The following is an 18,437-nucleotide window of genomic DNA, read 5'->3' as shown; positions in this document are numbered from 1 at the left end:
ACCTTCACCCTGACACCCCAAAGTCAATTCCTTCTTAATGATCAGAGTTCAGCTCAAATGTCACGTCGCTGATCCCCAGACTAGATCACTTCTCCAGTTATCCTTTCATAGCTCTTAAGTCATCCATGATCATATAATCAGCTCTACAGCCATCTATTTGAAGTTCTCTTCCTGTCACCTGACTGCCCTGAGGGCGGCTGTGACAGTCTGTTCCCTGTCGTCACCTAGCCCTGCGGCTCACACGTTCAAAACTCCTGGGGTAGGTGTTGAACTACAAAGACCTGTTTATCACAGGATAGTTTAATCAAAGGCAGCTGCAGGGAACTCACAGCCCTAAAATGTCCCGAGGAGTGTGAGACACTTTGTCCCAGACAAGGAGGCCCTGGCTGGTGCTGCTTTGCCCAGGGCCTGAGGCTGCCACCTTATCTCAGGAGAACCAGCAAAGCTGCCTCAGGGGAACTTGTGGCTCAGAGGAAGGGAGCGGGAGAGGCCTCTGTGGGAGAAAAAAGGGCTGTGTCTTGATAAAGGATAAAGTACAACCAAAAATATAAAAGTCTTATTTTGGACAGAATGTAGATGCCTTTAAGAGTGCCTAATTAAAACAAAAGAAGGAGATCAAATCGGGAAGGAAAAATTACTCTTCAAAAGGACAGCTCGGGGAAATTCCCTGGTGGTCCAGTGGTTAGGACTCCGAGCTTCCACTGCAGGGGGCGTGGGTTCGATCCCTGGTCAGGGGAACTGAGATCCCACAAGCCGCCGCTGTACAGTGGGGCCAAAAAAACCAGACAGCTCCATTCAGCTCACAGCCTTGGTTTGGTTAATCCACTTGTTCCTTTCCCTGCAAAGAATAGGTACTGGTACATCACTTTGCCTCCGTGTGTTTTCAAAAAAATGTTGAGTCAAATAATATCTTAAGTACTTTATTTAAAATATGCACAGTTATATCAAGAATGAGGCAGATTTTTGTGAATCCTTGTGGGTAGCAAGTAAGTGTGCCCAGTTTATTACCGATGGGAAGATTGGTGGTCCTCAAGATTCTTCTCAGTGTACACACCTTCCCTGGGGGGATTGCAGCCAATTCTGTGGCTTCAACCACCACCTCTACTGAATGTATTTTTATGACATGCAGCTGCCTCCTGGCCGTATTCCATGTCCCTGAGCACAAAGAATGTAGCACCAACCCTGCTGCCCCTCCTCTTCCCATGAATGGCCTCACCACCCACCCCACTCACCCCCAGCTAGCAGCCTGAGGGGCATCCTGACTCCTGTGTAGGAGGCTGCGCTTAGACCCCTAAGTGGACGGGAAGGGCAGACTCCTAGGTCGTGCATGCAGCAGGCTAGAGGGCCCTAGGACTGGCGCAGCAAGCAGTTTAAGCTTTAGACCTGCCGGCTGGCAGAAGTGTCGCCTCCTTTGAGTCTCAGCTGTTGGTGCCCGAGTGGCTCGGGTGAGTTGTTCCATGTGTCCCTCTAACTCGGGTGGGGCGACGAGGACACTGAACTTTAGGAGACTTGGAGACGGATGTATGGAGCGCCTTGTGCAGCCACTTTCGTGCAGGTCCTATTTACACCCTTTAATGATTCACTGCGAGCTCTAGGCAGGAGAAAACCAATGTGAAAACAAGCTAGATGGAGTCTGTACCTCAGCCTTCCCTAGCCACATCCTTGGGCCAGACCCTGCTTTCCAGCACAGTTCTTTCCCTCCCTGATGTGTATACGTTTTGTTTTCTTTGTTTTTGCATTTTACTTTTTTTAATTTAATTTTTATTTCATATTGGGGTATAGTTGATTTACAATGTTGTGTTAGTTGCAGGTGTACAGCAAAGTGTTAGTTATACATATATCCATTCTTTTTCAGATTCTTTTCCTGTATAGGTTATTACAGAATATGGTGTAGAGTTCCCTGTGCTATACAGTAGGTCCTTGTTGATATCTATTTTATATATAGTAACGTGTATATGTTAATCCCAAACTCCTAACTTATCCCTCCTCCCCACCTTTCCCCTTTGGTAACCATAAGTTTGTTTCTGAAGTCTGTGAGTCTATTTCTGTTTTGTAAATAAGTTCACTTGTATCATCTTTTTAGAGTCCACATAGAAGTGATATATAATACTTTCTCTGTCTGACTTACTTCATTAGTATGATAATCTCTAGGTCCATCCATGTTGCTGTAGATGGCATTATTTCATTCTTTTTTATGGCTTAGTAATATTCCATTGTTTTTAGGTACCACATCTTTTTTATCCATTCCTCTGCTAATGGACTTTTAGGTTGCTTCCATGTCTTGGCTATTGTAAATAGTGCTGCAGTGAACATTGGGGTGCGTGCATCTTTTTGAATTATGGTTTTCTCAGGGTATATGCCCAGGAGTGGGATTGCTGGGTCATATGGGAGTTCTATTTTTAGTTTTTTTTTTTTTTTTTTGAAAAAAAACAAAAGGAGGCCTGCTGTGGCCTCTTCCGTTGCGGAGCACAGGCTCCGGATGCGCAGGCTCAGCGGCCATGGCTCACGGGCCAGCCGCTCCGTGGCATGTGGGATCTTCCTGGACCGGGGCACGAACCCGTGTCCCCTGCAGCGGCAGGCGGACCCTCAAGCACTGCGCCACCAGGGATATTTTTAGTTTTTTAAGGAACCTCCATACTGTTCTCCATGGTGGTTGTACCAATTTACATTCCCGCCAGCAGTGTAGGAGGGTTCCCTTTTCTCCACACCTTCTCCAGCAGTTATTGTTTGTAGACTTTCTGATGACGGCCATTCTGACCAGTGTAAGGTGACACCTCGTTGTAGTTTTATGTTTTGGCTGCCGCTGTGCAGCTTGTGGGATCTTAGTTCCCCGGCCAGGGATTGAACCCAGGCCCTCTTCAGTGAAAGTGCCGAGTGCTAACCACCGGACCGCCAGACAATTCCCATGTATCCTGCAACTTTACTGAATTCATTGATGAGCTCTAGTAATTTTCTGGTGGCATCTGTAGGATTCTCTATGTATAGTGTCATGTCATCTGCACACAGTGACAGTTTTACTTCTTTTCCAATTTGGATTCCATTTCTTTTTCTTCTTTGATTGCATGGCTAGGACTTCTAAAACTATGTTGAATAAAAGTGGTGAGAGTGGACATCCTTGTCTTGTTCCTGATCTTAGAGGAAATGCTTCCACCTTTTCACCATTGAGAATGGTGTTTGCTGTGGGCTTGAATAGGTTTTAATAATGCTAAAAAGAGTGAGCATATGTTGGACTCTTACCCCGACCCAGGCACAGTCGAAGCTCTATTTGTGCCATGTCTTACTCTCCACAACAGCCTAAGTACTGCATTATGTTAACTGGGGCTCCCACAGACTTTGGGATCAAGTTCCAAGTTGATCCCAAACTTTTTTACAAAAAAGAGGCTTTTGTGACCTTGCGCCAGCCTCCCCAGACAGCCTTTTTTCTAGCTTCACTGCCTTCCCTGGAACGCCAGGCTCTGCACCCCATTCCCACGTCTTCGCCTGGGCCCCTTGCTCTAGATAAGCCCCCCCTAAACTGAGTGCCCGGCACACGTGCAGCTCTGGCCACATAGATGAGCTGCTCTGTTGATATATCTGTTTCCACACAGGAAGTAGGTTTCTGGTCAAGCTGGACTGGATGTTCTGTTTCCTTGTGTATCTCTGGTGCCTGGCATAATAGGTGGCAAAAAGTGAATGCGAAGACAGACTTGTTTGTATGAATTCTATAATTTGTATGAATTTGTCATTGAAATCAATGTTTCAGCGTATACCAGGGCTTGTTTCAAGACTGAGCATGAGCCCTAAGCAAACTGCTCTCGTACATGTGCTCTGGGTGCCCCCCGCCCCGTCTCCCAGCAATATCCATATATCCACATGTTTAAATATTCTTTACATAAATAATTGCCACAGAATCTCGCCCTCCATCCTCTGGTTTCCCAGAATTTTTAAAAAATCTGTGATGGGAATAGATGATATCTGGTCTACTTCCAATAAGTCAACCCTGTTTGGTTGTTGTGTTCTTGATTCAAGGGAAATTGTTGTTTCCAGAATCTAACTTAATCAACACTATGAAATAACTTCAGCTCCAGGCAGCGGAAGTTTCCTTTCTTCTCTAGAAAACACTCCCTTTACTGAATGGTCACTGTGGTGTTTAAAAAAAAGTTGGCCAATAACATAAAGTTCTTCTAAACAGTCTAATATGCTTCAATGATATGGGTATATATACTCTAAAACTCTGCATTGGGTGCACGTGTGGGTGCCCCCCGCCTACCCCAGGTCCGGGTGTGGCTGCTTCCATACTGTCCCTTTGGCCTCAGCTGAGGTCTCCTCCTCCCAGATGCCTTCCTTGACCACCTTAAGAAAAGTAGCCACTCTGCCCCACCACTCTCTCTTCACCATCTGAAAACCCATTATTTATTACGGGGTGCACCTTTGTCGCTGGATTCCGTGTTCAGCTGTGAGTGGCAGGAGGGGGCCGCTGATGGGGCCCAGCGCCCCGCACAGGGCGTGGAGGGGCACTCCACGGCTGGGGAAGGAAGGAAGGCCCCTGCCTCTCAGCCCTGTGTGCTCATGTCTGTTTCTCATCTAGCTGCTTCCACAAAGCCAACTTGTAGCTTCAGGACCACTGTTTCCCCCTCTCAGCCTCCCGCCTTGTGAGTAGCTGTCAAATCAGCCAGCAGTGTGTCATGATAAGCCCAAAATTTGGGATCTTCTCTCTTTGTAAAAAATCAGCGATTTTATTCAGGTACGAATGCTAGAGCTGCAATTTGCATGTCATGTTATTCTCAGAGAGCGAGCGGTTCTTGGATATGAAGGTGTTAACAGAGCTTCCACGAGGCTAAAGTTCTACTTCTGTGTTTCAGATTAATCAAAAGAAGGAATATAAAGTTGACCTGGTGTTTACCACGGAGCTCTACAACCCAGAGGTAAGCTGCCATGGTTTGTGAAGTGTGCTATTAACAACTTGTATGAATTTTTTTTTTTAAGTGAGACTCTTAATATGTAGTGACCTGGAGGTTTGCCTTTTTTTTTCTTTCCTGCTTTGTTTTCTATTTGTTCTCAAGAATTGAAGACAGCGCTAGGCAGGACCACTTCATGGTCTCACACAGGGTTCCTTTTACCGCGTCCACACAGCCGCCGTCCCCTCCTTCCTCTGCCGCTGGGAGGGCGTTTCACACCCCCTTTGGACCCGGTGCCCCTCCCTAGCACCTCCGAATCCCCAGAATGATTCACTCTCAAATGCCAACCTTCTCTCCTGTCAGCTGGTGGCATTTCTCGTTAGCGGGCCGGCATAGCACGAGGCCACCTCCAGGAGCTTCCGTGCACAGAGGCATTCCGCAACTCAGAGCAGCCCACGTGCGCCGCAGGCATCTTCAGCCTCTCCTTCTGACCCAGCGGGCCACGGTCACCAAGTTTCCTTTCCCCACCACCTCCCCCTTCGCAAGAAGAGAGGAAACAGAGGACTCATACAGAAATTAGAGCCAGATGGACTTCCCGGGGCTGGGCCAGGCTGGGAGGCAGCACCCGGAACCGGGGTGGAGGGACCAGCCCAAACCCCTTTGTGTGGCGCGGAGTCAGAGCAGGGGATGAGCAGGCAGCATGGGCATTATGGTGTCTCAGGAAGGCGGAGCTTCGGAGAAGGCATAACCCCTCCGGCTGATGCTTCTGGAAGAAAGCTTACCAGCATTCACAAACAAGTTCTGACAAGAAAACACTATGCCAACTTTGCTAATTAACCTAAGAATTAACGTTTTCTTAAAGCATAAGGAAGGTGCTTTTGGTTTCTGTGTTGCAAACGAAGTGTTAGATTAAAGCTAAAAGGAAAACAATTACTAGATTACTTTGACCAACTGTGCTTCTCTGAAGGGCTAGCTAACTGAAATGCTTCCTTTCGGGAGGTAGGGAGAGTTCTTTCGTCTTCTGGCAACTGTTTTGATTCTGTGGAGCTGTTTGAGGGGAAAGGGAAAGAAAAACAAAAGGGGACAATACCTATTGCCTTTTCTCTTCCCTGGAAACGGTTTTGACACCAAAAGAGTCCACGTACCAGCCCTGTCTTCTGCCTTTCATAAGCCTCTTCCCCATTGCTCCCTTCACCGTTTTCCTGTATTGCACCGATCATTAGGATTTTAATGTACCACTTAAATTTGCTCTCCTGTAAACCAGCACTACGGGAGAAGACGCTGCCCACTGGAACGCCTATTTCAGTTTTTTTGCATTAGTTCAAGGAGGGGGCTTATTTAGCAGATCCAATTTTAAGTATGGTTTGTTTCATTGTGGGCTTTTTCTTTTTGTTGTCTTAACTGGGACTCCACCCAGTTTAAATGACTGTAAACGTGAAAAGAACTCAGTTCCTCAACCAACCATGTTGTAACAGGAGTTACAGCCCATGGATGGGTTTTGAGTGCCGCCATGAACTCCCTCAGATTCTAGGCCCAGTGGATGGTATGAGTGAATGTGCATTTTTCTGGGAAGCGGTTCCCTGGCTTTTATTGTCGGGTTAAGGAATCAGTGACCTAAAAGAGTGGAGAAGCACCGTCCCAGAAATGAGTTGTACTCTTGATGTCTACTTAAAGCATCCAGCTACCCAGCTCCATGTGTCTCTGGATTGGAAAGTAAGTGAGGGAGATCCCAGAACACTCAGTGTGTCTACCTTTAAATATGAGTGCAAGCAGACTTCCTTCGGTCACTCAGGTAGTTGAATCAGTCCCATTTGGGTGATCTGTCCCTCCACTTCTTCTAGATTAGACCTCGGAGTAGAGAGATGGCGTTCTCACAGAGCTGGGGCCCTGGCATCACACAGACCCAGCTCAGGTCCTGGCTTACCACTTACTGGCTGTGAGACATGGAGTAGGTTCCTCTTTAAACTTGTCTTAAACTGTAAAATTGGAATAAGAGGACTGAATTCATCAGGCAGCATGAAGACACTGTCATTTGTGTTGATGGGAATCAGCTTCCTTTTGGTTCAAGTCGGCCAGCTTGAGGGCCAAGTAAGCATTATGTTGGTTGGTCCACGGTAGAGAGGAAAGTACCTCCATCCTAGCTAGAGGTTTGAGCCGAGTAGCACCCACAGATGTCAGCGGTATTTCTTTGGAAGAGGCCCAGCATTCTTTCATAAGGGCACCATCAGAAAGCAGTTTTTTAAATGACAGCAAAGACTGAAGATTGTTGTGTTTGGCTGTGAGCGCAAAAATCATTTTCTACAAAGCAAAGAATACTACATATGGATGCCAGTGCATACCTGCCATGTACAAGGAACTCCCCAATCTTGTGTGTGTTTTTCATTGGAGTGAGTGGGGAGTGATAAGGAACCATTCTAATTCCAAAATCTTTCTTTCAGGAAGGTAAGGAACATCTGGGGAAATGTTCTGCTCGAGTGTTTTTCAGGAACGAGAAACCCAGACCGGCCATTAATATAACGTGTACTCGGCTCATTGAGAAGAAGACAAGACAAGAAGAAGATTATCAGCTCTACAAGTACATGAAGCAACTTAAAAACCTCTTGGATGTTGTCAGCATACCTGGTATGAACCAATATCTGGAATTTCTATATTCAGGAATGCATGTCATTACTATATCTTAAAAAGAATGATCATAGAAGCAACCTAAATGTCCATCGACAGATGAATAGATAAAGAAGATGTGGCACATATATACAATGGGATATTACTCAGCCATAAAAAGAAACAAAATTGAGTTATTTGTAGTGAGGTGGGTGGACCTAGAGTCTGTCATACAGAGTGAAGTAAGTCAGAAAGAGAAAAACAAATACTGTATGCTAACACATATATATGGAATCTAAAAAAAAAATGGTTATGAAGAACCTAAGGGCAGGACAGGAATAAAGATGCAGACCTACTAGAGAATGGACCTGAGGACACGGGGAGAGGGAAGGGTAAGCTGGGACAAAGTGAGAGAGTGGCATGGACATATATACACTACCAAATGTAAAATTGATAGCTAGGGGGAAGCAGCCACATAGCACAGGGAGATCAGCTCGGTGCTTTGTGACCACCTAGAGGGGTGGGATAGGGAGGGTGGGAGGGAGACTCAAGAGGGAGGGATATGGGGATATATGTATGCATATGGCTGATTCACTTTGTTGGACAACAGAAACTAACACAGTATATTGTGAAGCAGTTATACTCCTATAGAGATCTATGTTTAAAAAATGATTATCTAAAAATGTATCCCCCAAATGGCAATTTAATTCAACTACAGAATGTGGTACACCTGATTATCTGAACAAAATTCACAAGTATCCTTTTCCTGTTTTCCCCCTCGAGTACAATATAGTGACTCCACTGAAAACTATCTGTGCCCCTTTAATCTGCCCACTTCTCATCCCAGACACAGGGCTGGGCAAGAGCCGGACTCCAGGGAGAAGAGGTGGAGGTCGTTGCAACAGGACCCACACGTAGGGGTGCAGTTCTCAGGGTTGAGTCCAGAAGCTGAGGAGAAAAATTCTAGAGGTTTCTGGTGGTGGCTTTGGAAACTTTAGGTGACGGGACCCCATCCAGGGCCTCTGTCGTGTGCATCATGGCCTTCTGCACCAGGGCCAGGCGAGCTGTCTCGGGGCCTTGCTGGGAGGCTGCAGGGAAGTCAAGCTGATCTCATTTTAGGTCCAGAGCTAATGGGCGGTGGTGCCGTCTCTTATAAGAAATGAGCCCTGCCTCTGAAGTGACTCAGCTGAAGTGAAGCAGAGCCCATTTGCGCTGGCACTCAGCAGGGTCTGTGGACAGCAGCTGACACTTGGCACTTACCGGCAAATCCAATCTCCAAAACCACAGAAGTCATCTCTGGACTTGCACTGGGGTATTAAGCTTGACATCTGACCACCACAGCGCTTCCTGCCCCACTGTCTCTCTCTCAGTTCACTCATTTGCCCGGAGACTGTGACAGGCCCGCGTCAGCATGGAGGACCTGTGGTCTCCATTTCTGGCTGCATCTGTGTCCCATCCATTACTGAGACTAAGTGTTCTGAAAAACCCGGAGGTGGGATACTGCACCTTGGCGTTTCTCGAATTCAGAGGCTTGGCTCATTCGCATTCTAGTTCTCTGACAACTTGGATTAAATCCTGTTCCAAAGAATTATGAAGAAAGTTCAGAATCTTACATTGTAGTAGCATTTGTTTATATTTAACTGCCTGAAATAAATGGGCCATGACTAATACTTAAAATCTATGGTTATTTAGGGATTGGTCCCCTCATTAGCATTAGTTGGGGAAATAAGGTTTTATATATTCTTCTTAAAACACAAATTTTAGAAATCGTATTGGACCCTTTCTTTGAAAGGGTCTCAGTCCTTTTGCCACAGGGTCTCTAGATTTTGGACAATTTTTAATAATGCAGGTTAACTGGATCCTGTTCAGTTAAGTCCTATATGCCCACAAGGATTATTCTGTAACAGTCTAACTTAACGTGGCTGCTGTGAAGCTTTGAAAAAGCTTTTGCTTAATATAGGGCACGTTTTCATCAACAAAATCTACAAGTTCTCTTGTCACTTTAAATTCAGCAGAGATGTTTAATGGTGCTTATAGCCTGTATATCTAAAATTATCTATTTAAAACTGAAAAGGTTTGGTTTTAGATAAGTTGAATCAAAACCTATGTTGGAGCAGCCAGTTCAGATCTCAGCAGATCCCATTCAGTATTTAATCAATCCAGGGTATTTGACTGTTGAGCAGTTTTCTCTACAACTGCTAAGTGAGAAGATCTAATCCATTTTAGGCTATCCTTGCTCTGCACTGTTTTTCCCCTAAAAAAAGCAGTTGTCTGGTTTTTATGAAGAGTAGAAATTTCTCCTCTTCTAATGAATTCATAAACTTCCTATAGATGAGCCCAACTACATGACAGACAAAAGAAAAGACTGGGGACCTGGGAATAACCAAAGTCCTAAGTGACTCTGTAGCAGTGCTACTGGCATTTATAACTTTCAGTTGTCCTCGTTATTCACAGTATTTTGTATAACTAATTTTTCTTCTATGGTAATTCGTTTTGATCTCACAAGTTAAACTCCTAGTGGCACTGTAAGACGAAGGAAGTCTGTCACTCTCTCGCTTCCACACACACGACAGGAATTCAAGGCTCAGCTCAAATCTCATCTCTGTGAAGCTGTCCCCAACCTCTTCAGCCCAAAGAAACCCCCCCCTTCCCTGTGTCCCCTCAGCTCTCTGATCCTCCCTTTTTCTTAAGGAAGGTGTCAGCTGCATTTCCACACTGTCAAGTGGGGGGTAGGGCCTCTCTTTGCATCTCTCACAGCACCCAAGCAATCAGTGAATGCCTTCTGAATTGACTACCACTATAAACCGGCCAAGTCTAGTTCTACCAATACAGAGCAGAATTTATGCGAAAGATTATTTTACTAAGAAGGATTCATTTCCTAATAAGCTGTTCGTATTCCTCACATATTATACTATTATTGGGCTTTAATATACACTATCTCTTTCAAACTGCATAAATGATGGTCCATGAATAGCTCATAAATTACTTGCTAAAATTTGAGTTCCTAAAAGTCACAAGAGGTAATTTATTAGTCATTGTATCCCTACCTATAGCAGTATCTGATACTAAGTAGATTTTTTATAAATGTTTGCTGAATTTAAAAGATTGCAGTTCCAAAAACAATGCCACAGGAAAAACCCACTTGATTTCTTTATGTGGTCAAAAGTGACAGATGCCGCCAATACACAGATTAGCTTTAACGCCAAGGATCAGAGGAGGACAAAGACGTTTGGTAGACTGTCAAAGACCAGCACATTGACTGTAGACCCAAACCAGAAGGTAATGTGGAGAAGATGACTGATAGATGTTTCCATCTAATTAAAAGATTTTAGATTAGAGGTTTTAGATTAACTTTGAGTATCATTATAGCTCTTAGTTTGCATTTATATTGTACAGCCAATAGCCCTTAAACTGTTTTATAGTAGCTTTACTCAGCAGGGCAAGTTGAAGCATGTAAGATTCCATACAATACAGAAACAGACAGTCACACTTCACTACTGAAACTTGTAATATTTTGTCCTGAAAACGTCTTAATATGAATGTACTTTTTTTTGTGCCCTCAGATAGTCATGGACATATTGATCCCTCTCTGAGACCCATCTGGGATTTAGCTTTTCTGGGCAGCTCTTACGTGATGTGGGAAAAGACAACACAGTTTTTACACTACTACATGGCACAGCTCAGCAGTGTGAAGCAGTGGGTAAGAAAAACTGACAATTAACTTGTACCACAAGAGATACAACCAATGCAATGTTCTTAGACTAAATTAATGTGAACTTCTAGATCTGTGGCAAGAGTTTTAATTGCATTTCATTAACTCAATAAATATGTGAATGCCAGGTATGGTTGTGGGGACTGAGGATATAGCACTAAACAAAAAACTCAGTGTAGCTCCCCTTATTGAGACTAATTCTAGCAAGAGAAGAAAGACAGTGAAGCGATAGACAAGTAAACATGTGGTAGGTGCTATGGAGAAAAATAAAGTAGGGAAAAGGGAATGCAGGGTATTGACAGAATTAAACTTTAGTCTAAAGCAAGGCCCCTCTAATTTAAGCAGAGGTGACACTGGAGCAGAGGCCTAAGGGAAGTGAGAGTGAGCCACGCCTCCAGAAGGGAAGGCATTTCAGACAGAGGGGACGGAGGCAGCATTGTGGCTGATGGGTTGGAGAAACAGCAGTGAGGCTGGTATGGCTGCAAGAGATTGAGCACGGGGAGCGTGCCGGGAGATGAGATCGGATAGAGGCGGTCAGTTCATGGAAGGCCATTAGAAGGACCCTGTCTTTTACTCACTACAGGGTTTTTAGCAGAGAAGTGACACGATCTGACTTACAACAGGATCATTCTGGCTGCTGTGTTGAGAACAGACTGTAGATAGACAAGGGTGGAAGCAAGGAGAGCAGTAATGTATTGCAGTAGCCTAGGCAAGGCCTGGTGGGAGCTCGGACCAGGGTGGCAGCAGTGGATGTGGTGAGAAGTGTTTGCATTTTGAAGGTAGACTGACAGTATTTGTTGATGGGTTAGATATGGATATATCCAAGAATGAGAAAAGTCAAGGATGATTCTTATGATTTTGGCCTGAGTAACTGGATGGAAGGATAGAGTTTTCACTTACTGATTGGGGAAGACTACAGAGGAACAGATTTGCGTGGAAATTAGCTTGAGTTGGAGCATTCTAAATTCCATAACCAAGCAGAGAATTTGTATCGTCATCTGGACATAAGAGTCTGAAGTTCAGGGGAGATGTCTAGGCTGGAGTCATCACCACATAGATGGTTTTTAAAGCCTCAAGAGTGGATGAGATGAGAGAATGAGTGTAAACAGAGGAAGGTTATGTAGGGATTGAGTCCTGGAACACTTCCAACTTTAGCGGGTTTAGAGAGATGAGAAAGAAGTGTTTCAAGGATGAGAATTGACTATCTATCAAATGCTGCTGGAAAGTCAAGAAAGATGAGGACCGAGAATTGCCATTAGGTTTAGGCAAGCTGGAAGTAGATGGAGAGCTTATCAAGAGCTGTCTCACTGGCACAGTGTGGGCAAAGTCCTGATTAGAATAGGTTCAGGAAAGAATGGGAGAGGAAGTGGACACTCCATGTCTTTCATCAAGGAATTTAGCTATAAAGCGGAGTAAAAGGGAGGGAGGGGGCTAGAGCTGGAAGATGCGTAAGCACAGGGTTGAAGGAGGGTTTTCCGTTGTATTTTTAGATTGGGCAATTTAACGGCATATTTATATGTTGATGAGAAAAATCCAGTAGAGAGGGGCAAAGTAGGACTTGTAGGGAAGAGAAGGAAGACTTGTTGGATTTAACATCTTTGAGGAGATAAAGAGGATATGATCGATCCAGGAGATGACTGGACAAGGGCACAGAGTTCACCTGGAGCAAGGCTTTCAATGTGGCACAGATGCTGGTAGGAGGGTGGGTATCACGTGGCGGCCTGTGGAAGTTCTTTCCTGACTGCTTCTGTCTTCTCAGTGAAAAATGAGGCAAAGTCACCAGCTGAGCGTGAGGATGGAACAGGAGGTGAGAGGGGGTGGGAGTGCGTGGATTCGAGCATCACGCAGCACTGCAGGCCTCTGAAGGTCTGTGGTCGCGAATCTAGAGAAGGGCCAGTCACTCAACTGGTAGGGTGCGGACAAGGAGGTGGCTGAGGCACCTGTCATGTGGAGCGGGAGCGGCACTTCCAGAGTAAACAGTATCAACTACTCAGAGGCAGGCTGAGCCAACCATAAATACACATTTCTAAAAATCGTTTTCTTCACGGGTGGCTGAAGCAGTACATTCGCCATGGATGGAGAGCAGTGAGTATCTTCTGAGTACAAGGAGTTGCCTGGCGTCCAGTCAGCATTATTCATGGTGGTAACAGCTCGGTGTACCTTTCAAAGGCCACTTGTGAAGCAGACAACTGTTTGAAATGTAGTTTCATTCCTTATCGAAATGAACGTTTCTTTCCCCTATGGAGTGGCTTTGATAGAAATGGCCGTGTAATTGACTGCTGTTACACCAGGAGTTAGGGCACAGCACCGATTCTTTGGCTGCAGGTAAAAAGTTTCTCTCGTCTACCAAGACAACCATGTCCTCCACAGAAGGCTTTTCCTTTAACTGAGAAGTTAGGGGAAATTTTTTGTTGAGTGTAGAAAATGGCGTCAAGATAATAGAACTAATTTTAATGAATGTCAGAGGAAAACTCAATAAGAATAGAGCAACAGGGACACAAAAGAAAAAATTAGGATCTTTTAATGGCATTGTTTTCCATTCTTCTGCATTTATAAATGACACATCACCTAAGTAAACACCAGGACTTACTATGGTTTGAAAACAGCAGCCCCATTTCTCACTCATTCTAGCCAGTCTGTCTTTGATGTCCATCATCTGTCCATTAATATCCCTACAAGTGGGAAAGTGGGGACAAATGTAATTGTAGAGCTAAGAAAACAAAAATGCAGGGGGAACAGGACTTTTAGATTTTTTTACCCTGTGGTGTCTGTGTTTTAGATAAATAGTAATTGAAGATGCAGCTGACTTGGTTGGGTCACCTAAGGCAAATGACTTCTTCTCTTAGGGCTATGAAATGAGGGTCAACAAGCTTATTGAGTGAAGCCCTCGAAACTAACATAAAGCTAAAATACGGAAGCAATTGGGAAATTTGGATTAAGGTTGATATGCATTTCAGATTAGAGTTTTTTTTTTTTAAAAGCCTACAGCATCCAGTATTCCCAGGCGGCCTCCCATCCAAGTTACTAATCAGGACCAACCCTGCTTAGCTTCCAAGATTAGAGTTCTTTTAAATAAAAGCAAGCACATACCCAATAGATTTTCAAATTCTGCTATTTGGTGGCTACTAAAGATTCTTGTGATCTTTCAGAAAAATAAGCAACATAACAACAAGCAAAACAAGCAACAATTTCTAAAAAAGTCACCACGATCAGAAAGTCTAGGGACTGTCCCTGGAGACCAGAAGCAGGACAGTAGGGCTGACAAAGCAAAGACAGAAGCAGGGAGTGACTGGAGGTGCCCGTGGCCCAAGGTAGCTCAGGAATCTATAGGGATTATAGTTTTTTCCAAAAGCTTACTGGGTGGGAATTACTCTCTCTCCACTCAGGGATAATCCAATTGTGTAAGGCAGTGCAGCCTTATAAACTTCACAGCCCCATATGAACACAGCCTGAGAGAAGAGTGGGCTAAGAAATAGCTGAAATACAAATAAATATAAGACCCATCTTACCGGCAGTTATTGCCTTAGGACTGAAGAACAGATGTCATTCCCAAACCGTGAGGACTAAGCCAAGGGCAGGGGAGATACTGATGGCTAGAAAAAAAAAAAAGGATAAGGACTTTCCTGACACCCTTTAGCCTTTCTTTAATGTGAACTGAGAAAAGTAAAACTGTTACTTTTCCAGCATTGTTCCAAATCTTATCAGTACCAGATACTGTCAGCATCCCAAACTATCTAACCGGCAGCACATCACTGGCAGCCAGCCCAAGTCTTCACCCTAACTAGAGGCCTCCATCGGCCGACAGTACATTACAGAAACCATTGTATCTACCTCATTCTGCTAAAAAATCTACTTTTGACTTGACACCATAAAACTCCTTGAAAAGAACATAGGCAAAACGTCCTCTGACATAAATTGTAGCAATGTTTTCTTAGGTCAGTCTCCCAAGGCAGTAGAAATAAAAGCAAAACTAAACAACTGGGACCTAATCAAACTTATAAGCTTTTGCAGAACAAAGGAAACCATAAACAAAACGAAAAGACAACCTACGGAATGGGAGAAAATATTTGCAAACGATGCGACCAACAAGGGCTTAATTTCCAAAATGTACAAACAGCTCCTACAATTCAATATCAAAAAAAAAAATCCAATCAAAAAATGGGCAGAAGATCTAAACAGACATTTCTCCAAGGAAGACATACAGATGGCCAACAGGAAAAAGATGCTCAACATTGCTGATTATTAGAGAGATACAAATCAAAACTACCATGAGGTACCACCTCACACTGGTCAGAATGGGCATCATTAAAACATCTACAAGTAACAAATACTGGAGAGGGTGTGGAGCAAAAGGAACCCTCCTACAACTGCTGGTGGGAATGTAAATTGATACAGCCACTATGGAGAACAGTATGGAGGTTCCTTAAAAAACTAAAAATAGTTACCATATGATCCAGCAATCCCACTCCTGGGCATACATCCAGAGAAAACTATAGCTTGAAAAGATACATGCACCCCAACGTTCACAGCAGCACTATTCACAATAGCCAAGACTTGGACGCAACCTAAGTGTCCATCGACAGATGAATGGATAAAGAAGATGTGGTATAGGCACACAACAGAATACTACTCAGTCATAAAAAAGAATGAAATTCTGCCATTTGCAGCTTCATGGATGGACCTAGAGATTCTCATACTAAGTGAAATAAGTCAGAAAGAGAAAGACAAATACCATACGCTATTACTTATATGTGGAATCTAAAATATGAAACAAATGAACTTATTTACGAAACAGAAGTAGACTCACAGACGTGGAAAACACACGGTTACTAAAGGGGAAAGGGGGTGGGGGAGGGATAAATTAGGACTTTGGGATTAACAGATACAAACTACTATATATAAAACAGATATGGACTTCCCTGGTGGTGCAGTGGTGAAGAATCTGCCTGCCAATGTAGGGGACATGGGTTGGAGCCCTGGTCTGGGAAGATGCCACATGCCGTGGAGCAACTAAGCCCGTGCACCACAACTACAGAGCCTGCGCTCTACAGCCTGCGTGCCACAACTACTGAAGCCCGCGTGCCTAAAACCCGTGCTTTGTGACGAGAAGCCACCACAATGAGAAGCCCGCACACTGCAACGGAGAGTAGCCCCCGCTCACCGCAAGTGGAGAAAGCCTGAGCGCAGCAACGAAGACCCAACGCAGTCAAAAATAAATAAATTTATTTAAAAAATAAAATAACCAACAAGGACCTACTGTATATCACAGGGAACTAGATTCAATATCCTGTAATAAACCATAATGGAAAAAATACTAAAAATATGTATAACTGAATCACTTAGCTGTATACCAGAAACTAACAACATTGTAAATCAACTAAACTTCAATTAAAAAAATATCAACTTTTGATAGCATATGTTAATAACCTAAGCCTACTTATTCTCTACTAAAACCACACTGGTTCTGCTAGGGATCATTCCTTTTTTTTTTTTTAGTGGGAAGGGGAGCAGTAGGGGTAGGGTAGGTCACGAGTAAGTATAAGGAAACCAAATACTTCATTCTGTCTCTAGGAAGATTAAAGTGCTAGGTTATCAGAAAAATGTGACAGTAAATCATCAATTTGGACTATAAGGATTTGACACATGTGATGATTTGAACAAAACCAAGGAGATTATTTCTGAGTATTAAAAATGATGGCTTCCTGGCAGAGCCTTGCTTGGTGTGGGCAGTGCCCCCTGGGTACTTTGCCAGGCTGGGCTGCGCCGTGTCTGGGCTGCAGCTCTTTAATAAGGCCTGGTTTGGTTTGGTCTAAGGGCGCTTCCCCCTGAAGGAGGAAGAATCTATGAACAGAAACATGAGGTGTGTCTCAGGAGCCTTACTGAGGAAGGTCTTAATTAAATGAAGAGGGTGCCCAAGCATTATAATAATCCAAATTTTTGTTTGGATTATTAAAAAATGGGTAACACTTGGTATTGAGCAGAAGTTTGTCAGATGGACTTGGAACGCCATGATTTGTTTCAAGCCTTTCTTCCTTTTTGCCTAAAATCTGGGGATTGCCATGATTTCCTTAAACGCTATTTTCAGAAACAGAAAGAGGCACTGTCCTGAAAAAACACTTTATAAGACCAATTTTTTAACTGTAGAAATACATGGTAAACAGACCTTGAGAAAAAGTGCAGGCAGCACAAAAGTCTGAGACAAAAATTACACAGCACAGCAGCCAGCTGTGTCAATATAGTCCAAGGTCAACATCGTCACCAAATAAGAGTCAGACAAGGCTAAATGGACCCCCCAAACCCAGCAATGCCCAACTGATAACTGGAGCCTCCAGAAACCGTTCCTTTAGATAAAAGATGTTAAATTTTCTCTCATGAATTCTGACTTTGCAGCCTGTGTTTTGGATATTTGCTTTCACCATTCATGGGTACACTGCAAGGCAGAAGGGAAACCTACCCAATGACGCAAAGCACCACAGAAAAGCAGTCACTTTCTGATTGATCCAGGCCCTCTCTTGTATCATATCCCTCCAGTACCCCCTCCACCTGATGGAAATTTCACGGCTTGTAAAAGTCTTCATCAGTGTAAGCAAAGGGAAGATAAAACTTAATATCAAGTCCTTTTTGTTTTTGCATACTCTTAGTCTCAATGAAAGCCTGGTAGATTAAAATCATAATCCAAATTAATTTTTTTACTCCTTCTCTTCCATTTTTACTAGTAAAGGGAGAAGCACTTTTGTGCCCCAACCTTTTCCCCTCAAAACAGTTACTGTCAAAAAGAAAGCAGGAAATCAGTTTAGTCACTCTTAAAATTTATAGAAATCAAGAGAATAAAAGAGCTGAGGGAGACTGCCTGCTTACCTATAAAATGTGCTGGGTTTAGAAGCAGTGTGGTACCGCATGAAGGATGTGGGTGGTGGAGTCAGTAGATCTGGGTTTGAATCCCCACTTGTCACCTACTAGTTGTAACCTCAAGTTGCCTTCCCTGTAAAAGACAGAATTCCATAAGAACATGTATAAAGTGCCTAGCAGAGAACCTGGCCCATGGTGTCCTTCTAGAAATCCTGATTGCCCTGCCCCTTGTCTTACTGCCTGGCATATCAGGGCTATAAATCAGCTTGAGGTGCATATACAGTATCTAGATTCCTTAGCTTGTCAAAAGATTCTCCCTATTCTCATAGACCTTAATCTCCATCAAAACCCATAAACATTAGAGAGAAAAAGTGACAGAAGGACCTTACTAGATTATC

At 43.8% G+C, this 18,437-nt stretch overlaps 1 protein-coding gene across 1 annotated transcript in view; it reads left to right on the top strand.

Annotated features, from left to right (window-relative positions):
- The window catches only part of RARRES1 (retinoic acid receptor responder 1), a 43,598-nt gene that overhangs the window by 22,061 nt on the left and 3,100 nt on the right, over positions 1 to 18,437 (top strand). Inside the window, exons 2-4 of the mRNA XM_082654304.1 lie at positions 4,842 to 4,904; positions 7,316 to 7,499; positions 11,042 to 11,178. Of these exons, the coding sequence (XP_082510430.1) occupies positions 4,842 to 4,904; positions 7,316 to 7,499; positions 11,042 to 11,178 (384 nt within the window). The remainder of the gene's footprint in view (positions 1 to 4,841; positions 4,905 to 7,315; positions 7,500 to 11,041; positions 11,179 to 18,437) is intronic.

Source organism: Grampus griseus (assembly GCF_964374135.1).
Source record: "Grampus griseus genome assembly, chromosome: 5".
In the NCBI taxonomy this organism is placed as follows: Eukaryota; Metazoa; Chordata; class Mammalia; order Artiodactyla; family Delphinidae; genus Grampus; species Grampus griseus.
The sequence above is the reverse complement of the archived record's forward strand: the minus strand, read 5'-3'. Positions and strand labels throughout refer to the sequence as shown.